The following is a 17,201-nucleotide window of genomic DNA, read 5'->3' as shown; positions in this document are numbered from 1 at the left end:
TCTTTTCCACCCACCTTCCCCTCTCCCCATCCACCACTCTACAAACTGGACAGCCACCAAATCCTACCAATGCTGATTTCACAACACTTCCTGGATTTGACCCTTTTAAACTCTGTACATCCGATTTAAATCTGACTCCAGATCTTACTTTACTCAGCAATTGCAATTCCATTTTGAACAACTGAGCTATCATTCTTCCTCCTGTTTTTCCCCCCATATCAGTGTCCACTGCCACTGTCAAAGACATCCAACATTAGCTTAAGGATCCAATCCAATGTTGACTGGGTTTGGAGACCAATGTGTTTAGTCATAAGTCATGTCTGACTCTCTTTGAGACCCCATGGACTGTAGCCTACCCAGCTCCTCTATCCATGGCATTTTTCAGGCAATACTGGAGAGGGCTGCCTCTCCCTTCTCAAAGGAATCTTCCCTATGACTCAGGGATCGAACCCTTGTCTCCTGCATTGCCAGCAGATTCTTTACCACTGAGCCACCAGGGGAAACCAAGAGATCAATTACACATGTTCAACTTACTAGAAAGTGAATGTGACAGAAAGTACTTGCTGCCCATTTAATATTCATCTGCCCTTCTTCCCAACCTTACTAGCTGTCCAGACAGCTAAAAGATTTGTAATTCCCACTCCATCGCAGCTAGAAGTGACATGGAACTACCCATAAAATATAATCTGAAGTCTAGAGTAATAAAAGTGAATTACAACTTGGAATTTGTTTTCAGACGTATTACTATTAACAGCATCACCATTATGTTCATCAACATCATCACCATCAACTAATTATGCTATTAATAACAATACTTTCCATTTATGTTGGTTTTCTACTGCAGTGCAACAAATCCCCACAAACAGTGGCTTAAACAACACAACATATGACCTTGCGGGGTGCTGCCTGAGGCCTCAGGGCATGGCATGACTGCTTCCTCTGCTCAGGTTCCATCAGGCTGAAATCCACAAGATTGCAGCGCCACCCAAGGTAGCAGTTTTACTGAGACTTGGCTCTTCTTCCAAGCTCACTTCTGGCTCACAGAATTCAGTTTCCTTGCAGCTGTAGGACTGAATTTTCCTGCTGGCTTTTGCTGGGATCTGCTAGAGATCTGACAGGCCAGACTCAAGACATGCAGTCCTCGCCATGGGCCATTTGCAACACTGTTTACTTCTTCATGGCCACGGGGAGGGTCTCTGCTCTTCTGTCTCTGACCTCTGTATCTTCTCTTAAAGTGCTTGCCTGATTAGGTCAGACCCATCCAGATAATCTCTCTTCTGACTGACTTCAAGTTAACTGGTTAGGAACTTTGGTTACATCTCAAAATCCCTCCACCTTTGCCAGATGATGTAACTAATCACAGAGTGACACCTCATCATCCTCCTGGATCACCCACATTCAGAGGGCAGAAATTATACAGTACAGGCATACCAGGGGGCAGGAGTCTTGGGGCAGTCTCAGAATCCTGCCCACCACACCATTTAATGAAAACCCCTGAGCTAGGCACTTTATATACATTATCAATTTAATTTCATTCACTTCTGACAGCATTCATATGAAGTAGTTATAACTAATCCATTTTACAATTGAAAAAAAAAAAAGAAAACAATGTGAATTAGCCATGTGCCCTTAGGCAAAAACTTCAGCACTCTTTTCACATTCACCACTGGAATATAGAAATGCTATTACCTTCTTTATGCATTACATGGAGTTATAAAAAAAAGGGGGGGGGGCAAATGAGAAAACACTTGGGAAATTATTCTGAAAATTAAAGTACCATGGATCTGGAAGGTATCTTATATGCCTGCGAAGAGTTCTTTTGACTAGAAAAATATATTTATACTTCAAATGTGCTAGAGAGAAGGGCATGGAAGTGAGATTTTGAAAAGATATAAGATTTGGGAACTGTAATGTTAAATCTTTTCATCACTCTCTGGACCTCCATTTCCTCACTTTAAATAATAAAATGAAGGGGCTGGGATAGGGGATGTGTAAGGTCTATTTCAGAACTAAAACTATTCTATGAGTTTGTTTTATATTTATATTAAAGATCTGAATGCAGGGGAAAAGCCATTGTTTTAGCTGCAACCCTGTGGTATCTGGAAGAATGTGAGCAAACTCCCACAGCAGTTGTTAATGATGCTTGCGAAACATTAAATTATAATAATGTACCTCCACCTCTGGGTGTCCCTGCCATCAATAAATAGAATCTCTTTGTAAGGGGTAATAAAAAAATAGAAATCATAGTTTTTGCAGACATACAGAAAGCCCAGCTAATTAACTACTGAGCCATTTCTCCAGGGAGCAAACATTCTGGTTGATTCTGTATATCACTGTCAAATAGTTAAGTCAATGAGGGAGTCCATTTACATGTTACTTGCTACCATCTTGGATGAGTCAAAAAGAATATGAAATTAAAAGAGGAATAAAATTTCTTCCTCTAATTAATATTCCAGAGAGCAAAATTAAACCCCAGTCCCTCAATCTGCTTCAATCAAGTGAGAATAATAAAGATCACGGATATAAATACATATCAAGAACCATATAGAGAAACACATCCTTGGCAAGGCAGCTGACATGCTGAAATTGCTCACAAGGGCCCTTCAATCCATCACTACACAGCAGAGATAAAAGGGGAAAAAAATCAATTCCAGTAGTGCAAAGTGTAAGCATAAAAGTCATAAACAAAAGCATCATTAAATAAGAAGTGGAATCATAGCTCTGGGAATGTTAGGTTGAATGTGGGTGAGCTTTTCTTTTTTCCTAAGGATCCCCTTGCCAATTTGTTCAACACATTCAGTCAATTCACGGCATTTAATAGGTGCTATTTTTTTAAAGTGGGGAGTCTATCTGAGATCATTAGAATACTCAGGACTCACAAATGAGAAGGGAGAAATGCAAATTGCTCTATTTTTAACTAAAAGGTGTTTCAAAACTGAGATAGAACATTAAGCTTCTCTAACAGCAAATCATGCTGTTTATCACAAGGCATGCTTCTATGCTGAGCAAGAAAGTCAATATCTCTCTGAGACTAAATAAATCTTTCAACGTACCCCAGTTTCACCTGGTAAAAAGACTTCAACATGTAAGCAAACCCCAGAGTCTTTGAAGTGTTCAGTCCCATAACAGAGTTGGCGGTGTGCTTTCAAAGTGGAATCTATTTACTCTGATCCAACAGTGACTTAAGCTGATGGCATGCCATAAACAGAAAGGAAAACAGAAATAAAAGTCTCAGCCCAGGATGGTAAATAGATTTTATCTCTTGGGCTGGCTCTGATCATTTGGTACTGGCTGCCTGTAATACGGTCTGGGCATCTCAGAGCCCTACTGACATCAGTGAGCAAAAATGCTGTCATCAGTTAGCAGTTTCTGGTATGAGGAAGGAACTGGACTTGGGGAGGTGCGGGAATGACTGCAGATGTCCCACAGCTAGGTAAAATTCCCGAAAGAGTTCTATCTTTTTGAATTCCAGATTCTTCAATAGTTTCCAAAACCCTCTAAGAACTTTGCAAGAAAAAGTTATTTCATAATCCCAGGAGTGTACATTAATTTTGATAATATTTGAACTGGTAATAATGAGCCTTCAACATTTGTCAAGGAAATTCCTTGGAGGTCCAGTGGTTAAGACTGGCCATGTTCATTGCAGGGCCTTGGGTTCAATCTCCAGTTGGGGAACTAAGATCTCTCCAAGCTGAGTGGAACAGCCAAAAATAAAACAAACAAATAAAAAACATTTGTCACATAAAATGGGTTTTTCAGAGCATACACCTTTCTCCTTTAGAAATTAATCTAAGAAATCCAGTGAGTTGCTCCTTTGTGGAAAGCATCCGGTGTTTGGAAGAATATTCTGTCTTCCATAGATTCAACAACAATACTATTATCAATGAATTATTTTTCACTCTCAAATGAGGCTTACCTGATCAAAAACATGACGCATGAGACAAAGGTTGATCATAAGTCAAAGGTTTAGAGTAAGCAGGTATGATTTAACAGTTGACACTGACAGAGAATCTGGAAGTGAGGTTTCTGGTCTGACCACTCACGGAGTGACTTGGGAAGTCAATTCATTGAACTTTCTAATGTCTTGTTTTCATCACAGCAATATAACCAGATGTCTCTTTCCCCTAGAAAAATGTGTTATTGATGGAGTTTTAGATAGTTCTGTCAGGAACATTCTTAGTTATAGTCCATTCTTTCTTCGCCAGTATATCCATTATACATAAGCTATACCGCTTGTAGTTGTCCCAAAGTTCTTGGATATTCTGGGGTTTCTTCAGTCTTTTTTCTCTCTGCTTTTCCATTTTGAAAGTTTTTATTGACATTTCCTTAAGCTCAGAGATTCTTTCCTCAGTCATGTCCAATCTACTTATAAGCCCACCAAGGGCATTCTTCATTTCTATTAGAGTGTTTTTAATCACCAGCATTTCTTCTTGGTTCTTTCTTGGAATTTCCATCGCTCTGCTTACACTGTGCATCTGTTTTTGCCTGCAGTCCACTTTATAAATTAGCACCTTTAGCATGCTAATCATAGTTGTTTTAAATTCTCAGTCTGATAATTCCAATATCCTTGTCATATCTAGGTCTTGTTCCAATGCTTGATATTTCTCTTCAAACTGTGTTTTTTGCTTTTCAGTATGCCTTGTAATTTTTTTTCTTGGTAGCCAGGCATGCAAGAGGTAAAAGGAACTATGGTAAACAGACCTTTAGTAATATGGTATTAATGTGTGAGGTAGGGAAACTCTACAGTCTAGTGATTAGTTCTATATTTTGGTGACCCTGCGCCTCTAGACGGTGAACTTCACAAGTGCTTCTGAGTCCCATCTCCACCTTAGGTGGGACAGAATGGAAAGAGTGGACTGGGCTGGAATTGGGTATTTCCCTTTCCCACAGTAAGGCTGGAGCCAAACTGGAATTTGGCATTTCCCTTCCTCCAGGTCAGTTAGGCTCTGGAAAAATCCCAGTACTTTAGGCTACAGTAAAATCTTAAGGCAGGCTTGGTTAAGAACAGAATACTCTGCTATATTTCAAAATGGTTACTCTTCCCCCTCCACCTACTGAAAGCAGGAGGATTCTTCTCCAGTTATTCACTGTTGAGCTCATGGGGTGAAACTCACAAGAGTGTGGGACTTCCCTACTGACTGGATTCACTTGGGGTTATTAACTCTCAGACTTGTCTACATTGAGCCTTCAGCAATTTGTCAACTATAGTTCGGGTTTTCATCCTCTTGGTACTGGTTCCCACAGAAGTTTCTGTTCCTGGGCTCCTGTTGCAGTAAGTTTTAGTTCTCTGTATTTACCTGTCTATCTCTCCAGTTTTGGAGGCAGGAATTTATCAAAACTTACATTTACCAAAATTTGTGCTCAGTTGTGTCTAACTGTCTGTGACTCCATGAACTGTAGCCTGCCAAGCTCCTCTGTCCATGGAACTTTACAGGCAAAAATACTGGAGCTGGTTGCCATTTCCTTCTCCAGGGGATCTTCCTGATCCAGGGATCAAACCTGCATCTCCTGAGTCTCCTGCATTGGCAGGCAGATTCTTTACCACTGTGCCACCTGGAAAACTCTTTATCAAAACTTATCAAATTATGTATATTAAAAATATGTGTTCTGCAGCACACAAATTATATCTCAATGAACCAGACTTTCAAAAAATTAATGAAAAATAAATGTATAAACAAGCAAAGACTGGAACATAACAGAACAAAATATAAAGGGTCCTGCAGAGAAAAGCTTGTGACCCCCAAATTTTATAGGCAGTCATTTTACCAAAGAGCAGTAGAAAGAGGTTTTCAGAAAATACCTTAGTAATTTTCCTGAATGGAATACCTGGGTCCTGTGACAGAATAAAGGAATTATATTTCAAAAGCAAGAACCCAGAAACACTGATTAATTATATAATTGTTCTATGTGACAAATATATATGTGATGACAAACAAATCCACCAAAAGTATAAATGTGATGACAAACAGATCCATCAAAAGCTGTATGCTACCCTTATATATTGGAAAAAGGAGCCTTCTCCTCTGCCTTTTTTTAATGCAAAAGAAGATAATCATATGAAAAGGATGGAAGGAGTGAGGAGGGAATTATGCCATTGATTACCCCAGAGAAATTCAACTATAATGCATTGGAAGATGACATTACTGAATTCCTCTCTTCCACAAAGAGGAATAAACAGTTACATTGCTGCCACTGATATTGATGAGTTTAACACGATTTTAAATTAAAATCTTTTCAAAAGTCAGTTAACAAATTCCATATACTCTCTATTTAAAGCCCCTTGGAACATATATCATTTACTCTTTTGCATTTAATTTTTATTTTATCAAAGACATACTTGTGGTGTAACACATTAAAGGCAGAGTGTCCATAAAGTCAAGAAATAAGTATACTATCAGTCAATTACTTTTTTACTGATTGAAAATGGCCCTGAACGTGTTTTGTTTCAGACTTCATGGACCCTCTGCAGTTCTGCATGTAGGGATGAACAGCAGTGGTCCTCTGCCCACATCACCCATCTCTTTGCTCTAATTCCTGCTGCCTGAAGGCAGTGACTTTCAGCTGTTTCTCCTTCACCTATTTTCCTCCATATTTCCAAATAACACGCTTTTGTTATTTCTTGACTTTTTTCAACTTCAGATATTATTTGCTGACTTTCTAATATGGAAGACAAGATTAAGACCTCTGCAAAGTCAGACAGGCACACACACACACACACACACTTCATCTCTCCCTATTCTGCTATTATAGTTGCAACTGTTATTCAGACTGTCATAAATACAACATATTATTCACAGCTGAGCCATGCACTGACCACACATTTCTTTTCTGATACCACTTGTTCTTTTCCAAAAGTTAATGCTTATCTTGTTTTTTTTTTTTTTTAATCATCCTAGGTTTCCTTTGCTGCCAGCCTGGGTTTTAACTTTCTCCATCTGAATAAATCTATGGCCCATCTGTTTTCTGGATTCTAACATTTTTTGCTATCACATCCATTCCTGTTCTCTGTCCATAAAGCTTTATGCAATTGTATCCTTTCCCCATCTTCTGAGTGGTATTTCAGAAGGAAGCACCAGTAAGCAAGTGGGAGCCTGTTTCCCATGTTAAGCCAGAGCCCCTCCCAGTGTCAGTACCTCACTGGGCCAGGCAGACACCTGCAAGGGTGGGGGGCTCAGAGCAGGTAGGCTTTGTGGTCAGTAGCCAACCAGGTATCTTAATGCATCTTCTAGACCACTGAGGCCTCAGCCTCCAGGCCCTGTTGCTCCTGATGTGCTCAGATCCCGTTCCTCTTGTAGCTGGAGGAGATGCTTCTTTACTTCCAGCACAGTTAGTTCACTGGACGTGAGAAGGCGGCCCGTGGCCTCGCACCTACCTTCACGGCACTGAAGCAGAACACGTGCAACACAGCCGCGGCGGACGCACTCCGGGCCACGCTGTAAACGGCTGACAGCATCCCCGAAACGGCTGGAACACAAACAGCAAGGGTTCCCTTCTGGACTGGCAGGTCTCACGGTCAACACATACGGCAAGAAAGCGAAGTTTGTAACTTTCAAATGCAGAACGCCTGCCAAAGGGGCAAAGCCTCAATCCACAGGGCAGCCAAAAAGCACTGGGTGATGCTTAGCACAAGAAAGACACCGACCTTTAACTAAAAACTCAGGAAGACCACAGTTAGAAAGAACTTTTGATAACTTTTAGAAGACTATGAACCAGTCATTGTGGAGGTGGGGAGACCTTGTTGCTTATAGTTGGAAGCTCCTGGCCCAGGAAAGATCAGAGATGTGATTTCAATAGAAGAAAGGAGAGAGATAGGGACAAATATGGAAATGGAAATTAGACACAGATAGGGATAGATAAATAGATAAATCTATCCACAAATAGATGATGGATGAAGAGATAGATAGATGAGAGACAGACAGACAAAAGACAGATAATAGAAGGATGAATAGATGAATAGATGTACAGATAGATGGGTGGATGAATGATAGCTAGATAGATGAATAGATAGATACATAGATATTAATAGATGAATAGATGATAGATGAGAGATAGATAATAGATGGATACATACATAGATATATAGAGATGGACGAATAGATAGCTAGATAGATTAATAGATAGATAGATAAATGAATGGATAGATAGATAGATAAACAGAACAAGCCAGCACTCCTGTGTGTGTAGGTGTGTGTGCATGTATACAAGGAGGAGGTAGCTGTAACAGATCACCCACTATGCTCTAATGCTTTATGTACATGACTTCATGAAATCCTCACAGCAACCCCATGAGATCAGTATGTTAGTTTCCAATTAGAGAAGAGTAAGCTTTAAAGGTAAGAAATCTGGGTAAAGTCTCCAAGTAAGCATTAGATGAAGCTTTACCCACCTTGGTCAGAAAGTAAGGGACACACCAAATGAAAGGGCGTAGGTCACCTGTCTGTACAGGCCCACACACAACACACACTCACAATGTCACACCCACATGCTCCCAGACTAACTCATTCAGGCACGTGCTCAAATGCACATGCTCACACGCTAACTTCCACTCACTCATGTTCACACATATTCACACATACAGCTTTTCCAAAGAAGAATTAGAGGGTCCCTAAACCAAGTCCAGGCTTCCCTGGTGGCTCAGATGGTAAAGAATCCGCCTGTAATGCAGAAGACCCGGGTTCAATCCCTAGGTCCAAAAGATCCCCTAGAGAAGGAAATGGTAACCACTCCAATATTCTTGCCTGGAGAATCCCATGGACAGAGGAGCCTAGTGGGCCATATTCCATGGAGTTGCAAGGAGTTGGACACGATGGAGCGACTCACAGTTTCAGTTTTAAACCAAATCCAAAGCTCATAGAATTCGACACTTCCCTGTTTTCTGCTTGTGTCAAGGCAGGTGGGCCACTTTCAATTTGGCCAGATGAATCTAGAAGGGCCCACAATCAACCTGACCAACCCAAGCTGAAGTCCTTTAAGGCTGAGGACAAAGAAAACCTAACTGTCCAGGTTTCATTCCATGCCTGAGGCTATTTAGCCCTTATCTGAACTTGAGACTTTTTCACAGAAAGAACAGAATGTAAAAGACTTACCAGAACCTCCAAAAAACAGCATGTCAATTTGCTCCAAAAGATAAATGCAGAAAGTGTTGATCTGTGGGAAGAGTCCAAGGAGGGAGATTGCGGGGAAGCAATAGAGAAATACTGAAAGCAAACAGAAAAAATTGACAGTGAGCACGCAGAAACAGGGGCCCAGGCTCCACCGCAACCCCACCTCCCTCCCACCTTTCAGCCCAGTCCACCCCGCCCTGGTCCTGGAGACACCATGGCCTCTTCTCCCCCAGCCACTGACGGAGGCTGAGGCTGAACTAAACACAGGCCTTGGAAGTAACAGGAGGGGCTGCTGAAGGAGAGGCCAGCAGGCTGGCCCAGGACACCTGGGGATGGTAGGTAGAGAGTAGACCGGCCTTTAGTTTGCAAGGACAGACCTGAACTTGGGGGAGATGAGACAGGAGAAAGAGGACCAGGAAAATGACTGGAACGTGCAAAACCCAAGGCCAGTCATTAGGGGCTCTCTTCCTGCAAGGCTACTGGCTTTGTCCCTTCAAGGGCTTGAGCTGTGGTGTCTTCGCTGTTCTCACTGCAAACTCAGAGCTCAGTCAGAACCCAGAGAGGAGCAAGGGAAGGTGGCAGTTGACAAAGAAACCCCATCACCGTGATGCTATGACACTGAAAGGCCTGCTTCTCAGGTGCAGCAGGTCACCTGGGAGGTGAGGGGGGCCCGAGAAGAGGAAGACTGCTGGCCCCCAGACCATCACAGCGCAATTGGATGAAACATACACGTTACAGGCTTCCCTGGCGGCTCAGATGGTACAGAATCTGCCTGCAGTGTGGGAGACCCGGCTTCAATCCCTGGGTCAGGAAGACTCCCTGGAGAAGGGGATGGTAATGCACTCTAGTATTCTTGCCTGGAGAATTCCATGGACAGAGGAGCCGAGTGGGCTACAGTCCATGGGGTTGCAAAGAGTCAGCGACTAACACCTTCTATACATTATAATTCAAAGTCTCACAGAGATCATTTGTTCAGGGAAATAACATACAGTCAAGCTGCATTTTACAGCAATTTACCCATAGTTCTCTCTTTCTCAATCCTATTTCAGTTAGGTTTCATAAAAACACAGAAACTCCTATTAGTGGTGGTACAGTATATCTGTCTACCTTTCTATCTCAGTTTATTGGGTGGAAAGTCTATGAAGTTTAATACTAGTAAACCTTAATAAAACTAGGGAAATTTGATTTGAAATCTAAGATGCCTAAACATGGAACTATGTCCAAGCCCCATACATAAACCACAGTGAACAGTGCATGCAGGAAGGATGAGGACTGTGTTTCAGCTATTCCTGAAGAACTGGAAATGTAAACTTTCCACAGTGAAATCATAGGGATGAGAGTGTTTATGTGTCCCATTATCTGGAAAATAGTGGGTTAACCCCACTATACTAATATGGAATAAACCCCACTACAACAATACCAAACAACTGTTCTCACATTGTGAGGAGGTAAAATTTTATGCAGCAAACGTGACTATGACAAACGAGCCTTTGCTTGGGATTAGAGCCATATTTTGACATGCGTGGTGATTTTGTTGTAATGTTTTCTGTCACAAGATTTAAACTATATTGTGAAAATCTAGAGATCTGTGAGTAACATGCTTCTCAGTCAAAGTTGGCAATAACAAGGGGTAGGGGTAGGGATGGATTTGGAGTTTGGGGTTAGCAGATGCAAACTATTATATATAGGATGGATAATGGCCAACAAAGGTTCATACAGTTAAAGCTATGGTTTTTCCAGTAGTCATGCACAGATATGAGTGTTGGACCATGAAGAAGGTTGAGTGCCAAGGAATTGATGCTTTTGAATTGTGGTGATGGAAAAGACTCTTGAGAATCCCCTGGACAACAAGGAGATCAAACCAGTCAATCCTAAAGGAAATCAACCCTGAATATTCGTTGGAAGGACTGAAGCTGAAGCTCCAATACTCTGGCCACGTTAAGTGAAGGGCCGACTCACTGGGAAAGACTCTGGTACGGGGAAAGAAGACTGAGGACAGAAGGAGAAGGGGACAACAGAGGATGACACGGTTGGATGGCATCACTGACACAATGGACGTGAGTCTGAGCAAACTCCAGGAGATGGTGTAGGACAGAAAGCCTGGCCTGACACAGTTCACGGGGTCACAAAGAGTCGGACTCGACTTAGTGACTAAACAACAGCCAACCAACCAGGTCCTACTGTATAGCACAAGGAACTATATTCAATATTCTGTGATAAACCATAATGGAAAAGAATATATATATATATATATATATATATACACACACACACACACACATATATGTATAACTGAGTCACTCTCCAGTACAGCAGAAATTAACACAACATTACAAATCAGCTATACTTCAATAAAATTTAAAACAAAAACAAAGTTGGCAATAAGACACAAATAGATATCTGCTAGTCATAATCACATAAGACACTTTCTTTTCTCAGTTTTTACATGAAAGGAAAGATAGAAGAAATAAATAGAAAGTTAATGATAGGACATAGAGTTTTGGGCATCAAAATTTTAACTTATGTAATTTCAAGAAAACTGACTAGTTTTTCTTAACTTTGGGATTCAAAACCTAGCAGTGAAGGTTCGACAATTCATTGTATTCTTCATGACTAGGACAGGAGCAGAGGGAAGGTGCAACGAGATTTCATTAGTTCAAAAGCCATACCAAGAATGAAGAACTACAGGGAAAAAATTTTTGACTGTGAAATAATACAATAAAGGCAGCCAAATACTGAACCTGTGCAGTGAAACATGGGTAAATAAGTATTTTCTACAAGAAATACATTAGGCTTGGACCCCCCTGGTGGTCCAGTGGCTGAGACTCCATGCTCACAATGCAGGGGTCTGGGGTTCCATCTCTGGTCAAGGAACTTGATCTTACATGTGAGTTTGCATGCCACAACTAAGACCCAGCATAGCCAGATAAATACATAATAAATAGAATAAATATTATCAAAAGAAATACATTAGGCAATAACACCCAAACTAATAAAGTGGAAAGAAGTGGAACACGATGAAGGATGGCAGGAGGAAAATAAATGGTACAAGACGCCAGAAGTTTTAACCGAAGATGCTCTGGCCACACCTGTGGAGCAGGAGCAGAAGGACACAGCAGAGGAAGGAGAGCAGACGACGGGGAGCCCAGGATTTAGGTTATCCCCAGGTGGAAGTAGAGAAGGAAGTCTCTCGCCTTTAAAGCCAGAGTGGAACAGGTGAATGAAAATGCAGCCCAAACCTCGTGGCATTAGTAGGACGACTGGAAAATTCCACCTGAAGTCGCTGAAATGAATTTGTCTTTTTTCCCAAAAGTGAAAAATAAACAAATCGCTGTGTTTGTTGGCAATTTTCCCTGTGAACAAAGAGTTTTTTCTTAGTGTACTGCTGGGAGGGTCTGTAATTTTCTCTCACATCCTGCCTTCTCCTCATGTTCCCTAATAATTACCATAAATGCAGAAACTTCTGGTACAGTTCCATTTCTTTTCAAGCACAGGGTATAAATAAAAATATTGGAACTTGCTCCTTTCTTATGTTAAATGTGAATAATAATATTCATTACTATATTTGCAGGTTGGGGTGGGGGGAGGTGAGCAAAATTAAAATAACACAGAAATAAACCCAAGGAAAAGACCCTGATGCTGGGAAAGATTGAGGGCAGGAGGGAGAAGCAGGTGACAGAGGATGAGATGGCTGGATGGCATCACCGACTCAATGGACATGAGTTTGAACAAACTCTGGGAGATAGTGAAGAACAGAAAAGCCTGGCGTGCTGCAGTCCATGGAGTCACAAAGAGCTAGACGCCACTGAGCGACTGAACTTGGTATGACTGCAAACACTGTGTGTCTCCTACATGTCATATCTGTGCTTTAGCATATGGTCCTGACATGGATTACTGGGGCCAAGAGGCAAGTCTTTACACGAGACATGGAAATGTGTGCCTCAGTGTGCAGGTGAGAGTGGATCCACCTCAGTCACTGGTTACAAAACCTCCATTATCTCCAAGGGTTACATCATTGAAGCTGCTTTAGTGTAGGTAGCAGGTGATGGTCCTAAAGACTAAAACAAAATGTCAAACTCTCACATCTGGAAAGGACCCATTAAGCACATGGAACCCTTCTGTAAGTGATGCTGTCTCATCTTGCCCAAGTTCTTCCCACATTAGGGAACTCCTTGCTTGACTAGGCAACCCATGGCCCTACCGGACAGCTCTACATCAAACCACTTCACCAGTCCTGCAGTGAGCTGTAATCCACCTACTAGACAGTGGAACTCGTTATCACAGCTACTCCAACAGAAATAAAATCTCTCCTGTTCCAATCTGGCAGCCTTTTAACCACCTGCAGCCACCCCGTGTGCCCCCAGGACCCCAGCATTTCCTCTCTAGGCTGGACATCCCCATTCCCTGGCCCCATGTGAAGGCCCCATGTGAAGACCCCGTGTAGCCCACGTGGCCACACTTCTCAGAGCACACGTTGGCATTGTTACTGCTCTTCTTGAAATACAGTACTAGGGACTGCAGACCTCTTGGCTTTCTCATCCAAAAGATGATTACAAAGCCAGTCAAACTCATAGGCTTTTGTTGAAGCTACCCAAATGCAAAGTAATAAAAATTTCAGCCCAGAGGTCAGCAGAGGAAATGAGCACTAGAAAGGTCTTTCACCTTACTCGTGGAGGAAAAAAGACAGACTTTCTCCTTATAATGAAAGAGAAGTGATATTATGAACATATATGAAAGATCATAAAGAGAAATAAATTATGTAAGAATATCACCCTGAGTGTTTCTATTTCCTGAATTCACCCCTCAGCCTACAAAAACAACTAGTCCCACCACTGACTTTGTCTTTCTTCTTGTGTCAATTTTACTCTCCAGGTTCCTTATCTCTTGGAAGGTTCTGCATCTCTCCACTGTCTAGTAGGTGGATTACAGCTCACTGCCAAGACTGGTGAAGTGGTCTAGTGTAGAGCTGTTCCTTATCACTGCACTTTCTCCTCCTTCTATAGTTCTGTTATCTGATGTTCTCTTCTCATGTCACACGTGGCAAAGAGCTTCTCCAACCTCCCCACCTGCCCAATGGCCACTAAACTCATCTCCTACCCCTGGCTCACTTTCAACCCCTTCTGCCCTGGGAGGCAGAATAAGGCAGCAGACATTACATCTTCCTCTCTTCCTGCTCCTCTTCTTCTGCCGCCTCTCTACACTCTGGTAGGTTGGTGGTCTGAGCAGAAACCAAGAGCAGCAGTGGGGAATAGAGATATTACCCAGAAAGCACAGCTCCAGGCACTATTACACACACTCCAGCATCAGTCAGAAGAGGACCACTCCCTCAGCATGATGGGCACACGATGGTAAACGTCTCACGGACTCAGTTCCTACTTTCCTCATGTCCTTTCTCATAGATGCTCCTCGTCAAATGGGTTAAATTGCACCCCTCCAAAAGATGTCACAGTCCGAACGCCAAGGACCTGTGAATGGGGCTTTATTTGGAGGTGGGGGGTCTTTGCAGATTACCACATTATGATGAGATCATTAGAATGGGCTTTAATCTAATATGACTGAAATCCTTATAAACAGGGGAAATTCGGATACAAAGACAGGGACGATGAATAATGTGAAGAGATACAGGGAGAAGAGGGCCACTGACAGGCCGAGGAGACAGCCTGGAGAATACCTTCCCCTTGGGCTTTCAGAGATGTTAGACCTCTGGCCTCCAGAACTAGCAGACACACACTTCTGCTGTTCCGAGCCACCCATTTGTGGTACTGTCTCAGGACAGCAAAACTCCCCCTTTTCTTCCTAATAACCTTTTGTTTTCCCTGAAGTTTTTTCTTTCTCTTCTTGCTAACTCTGAACCTAACAATGTCAGCAGCTATAACCCACTCAGATCCCTTGGTAGCTGAGGGACAGAAGGTGACAAAGAAGAATAGATGACTCTGAACTTCTTTTCCCTCATAAAGTTGGAAACTTTGTATAAGCCTCTCTTTCTGTCTAAATTTGTCCCACGATCTTTTCCTGTTTGGTACAAACTAGTAACGCCTACCACCTTCATTCCATAGGGGTTGCCACTGTTCTAGGTTTCCACTTTTGTTGACCCTGAAGTCATTAAGTCGGCATGCTGGACTATTTATCACTACCCTCCTCACTGTTGACAAGCAGACAGAATATGTATTAAGGGGGAGTTTTAATGAGAAAACAGGGAATTCTGGTGAAAAAGATAAGAAATGCCATGTTCCCTGCCCCATCTCCACTCCCTAACGACACTGATTTGAAGATAAATAAAATTTGAATGTACATAGCTAATAGCCAATTCTAGAACCAGGGTTACTGCTAAAAGTAAAATCTTAGACTTTGACCAATTACATTAAGGTCTCACTTTTTGAGCTTTAATAACATTTAATTTTATGTTCTGATGGTATGGTAAGTCCACTATGCCAAGACAACTGCATTTATTCAATAGCATTGGCTTTTTCATAGTAGCAAATTAAAGAAAAATAGGAATAGGGGAGATCTATTCAGAAAAAAATGATTTCTAAATGGAACATATGTCATGCTTTTCCTCTTCTAAATCTCTTTATACAAACCATCTGTAAAAGGTACTTAGAAAATTCCTACTTATTCTAAGGGCTGAGTTGAACAGTCCCAAAACGACTATAGACTTTTCCTGATTTATGAATGGGAAGTGTTCCAAAGTCCTCTGTACAGTAATTCCTTTGGTATTTAAAGCATACTCCATGCTCATCCCTCCACAAGGTGTCTCCTTAGCACCTGTATGCACTGGACACCATGCTTAGTACCGGGGATTCCCTGGGGGAATGTCCAAGCTAATGACAGAGATGGACATGGTCAAACATCACAAATGGAGCAGATGACTACAGAATGAGTTCGATATTATGAAAAGCAGGGGCTGTGCAAGGACAGAAGATGGGACCCAACTTAGGGAAATGAGTCATCATTGCCTAGCATAGTGTGTATTGCGTGTTGGGGCTGGGAGTGCGGCAGAGAAGGGACACAAAGATTAGGTGAGAAGACACGGGAACTGGGGCTTCAGGCCAGGCTGCAAACCCTCATGGCCTCTAAGACATGGAAGTCTGCCGACACTCATGCTCACTGAGATCCTCAGGCAAGAGGTCCACGAGATACACAAGACTGAGTGTGGGCACAGACAAGAAAAGGCAATGTTACGGCACAGACAGGTGTTTCTTGGACACCTTCCGAAACCCTTGTGTGCCCTCTACATCTCCTACCATGCCCCTGACTGAAGACTCCAGCGTCCAACACTGCTGTTTATACAAAGAAGATGACAGGGAAGGACAGTCTTCTCACGTGTGTGCAGTGGTGATGGGGCATGTCTGCCTACCCAGGCCCTGACTCCTTCACTGAAGCTGATCTCAGAAGGAAGAGGGGTGAGCTAATGTATGGGAAGGTAGAAGGGACTTAAAGCCCTTAATAGTGTGTGTGTGTGTGTGTGTGTGTGTGTGTGTGTGTGTGTTGTGACAGAATTTCAAATAATATAAAAAGTAAAGTGAAAAATATGAGAGTAGAAAAAAAGCAGAGTAGAAGTAAAGATTCTTGGGCAAAAGGACACCATGTGTGTGTATGCTTAGTCGCTCAGTCGTGTCCGACTCTTTGGGGCCCCATAGACTGTAGCCTGCCAGACTCCTCTGTCCAAGGAATTTCCCAGGCAAGTATTTTGGAGTGGGTTGCCATCTTCTCCTCCAAGGGATCTTCCCGACCCAGGTACTGAATCTGAGTCTTCTGAATCATAGGCAGGCTCTTTACCACTGAACTACCTGGGATGTGACCAAGAGGACACCAACTAGGGTTTAATCATGGGATCAGTTCCTAAGTTTCTCCCAACTTGTTTCTGTTTCCTGTTAGAATTCAGAGAGTCTCTGAAACATGGTCCCAACACTCAGCTCCTCACATGATACAGCAGGAATCGAGGTGCTGAGGGTGCAGACAAAGGTGGGTTCATGCAGTGGGCCAAGTGTGAGGGGAGTGAACAGTCTGCTACCAAAACGGTAGGAAGAGGGATGCGAGATGACAGCTGGGAAAGTGAGCCAGAAGGTGGGATGTCTCCTCCAGTTTTCACCTCTA

General features: G+C 42.4%; 1 protein-coding gene across 1 annotated transcript in view; it reads right to left on the bottom strand.

Annotated features, from left to right (window-relative positions):
* The window catches only part of PCNX2 (pecanex 2), a 300,345-nt gene that overhangs the window by 184,056 nt on the left and 99,088 nt on the right, over positions 1-17,201 (bottom strand). The window contains exons 14-15 of the mRNA XM_061162994.1: positions 9,087-9,197; positions 7,373-7,464 (exon numbers count right to left, since the gene is read on the bottom strand). Coding sequence (XP_061018977.1) covers positions 7,373-7,464; positions 9,087-9,197 — 203 coding nt within the window. The remainder of the gene's footprint in view (positions 1-7,372; positions 7,465-9,086; positions 9,198-17,201) is intronic.

This window comes from Dama dama, chromosome 15 (genome assembly GCF_033118175.1).
Source record: "Dama dama isolate Ldn47 chromosome 15, ASM3311817v1, whole genome shotgun sequence".
Lineage (NCBI taxonomy): Eukaryota > Metazoa > Chordata > Mammalia > Artiodactyla > Cervidae > Dama > Dama dama.
Note: the sequence above shows the minus strand (reverse complement) of the source record. Positions and strands in the feature narration are given on the sequence as shown.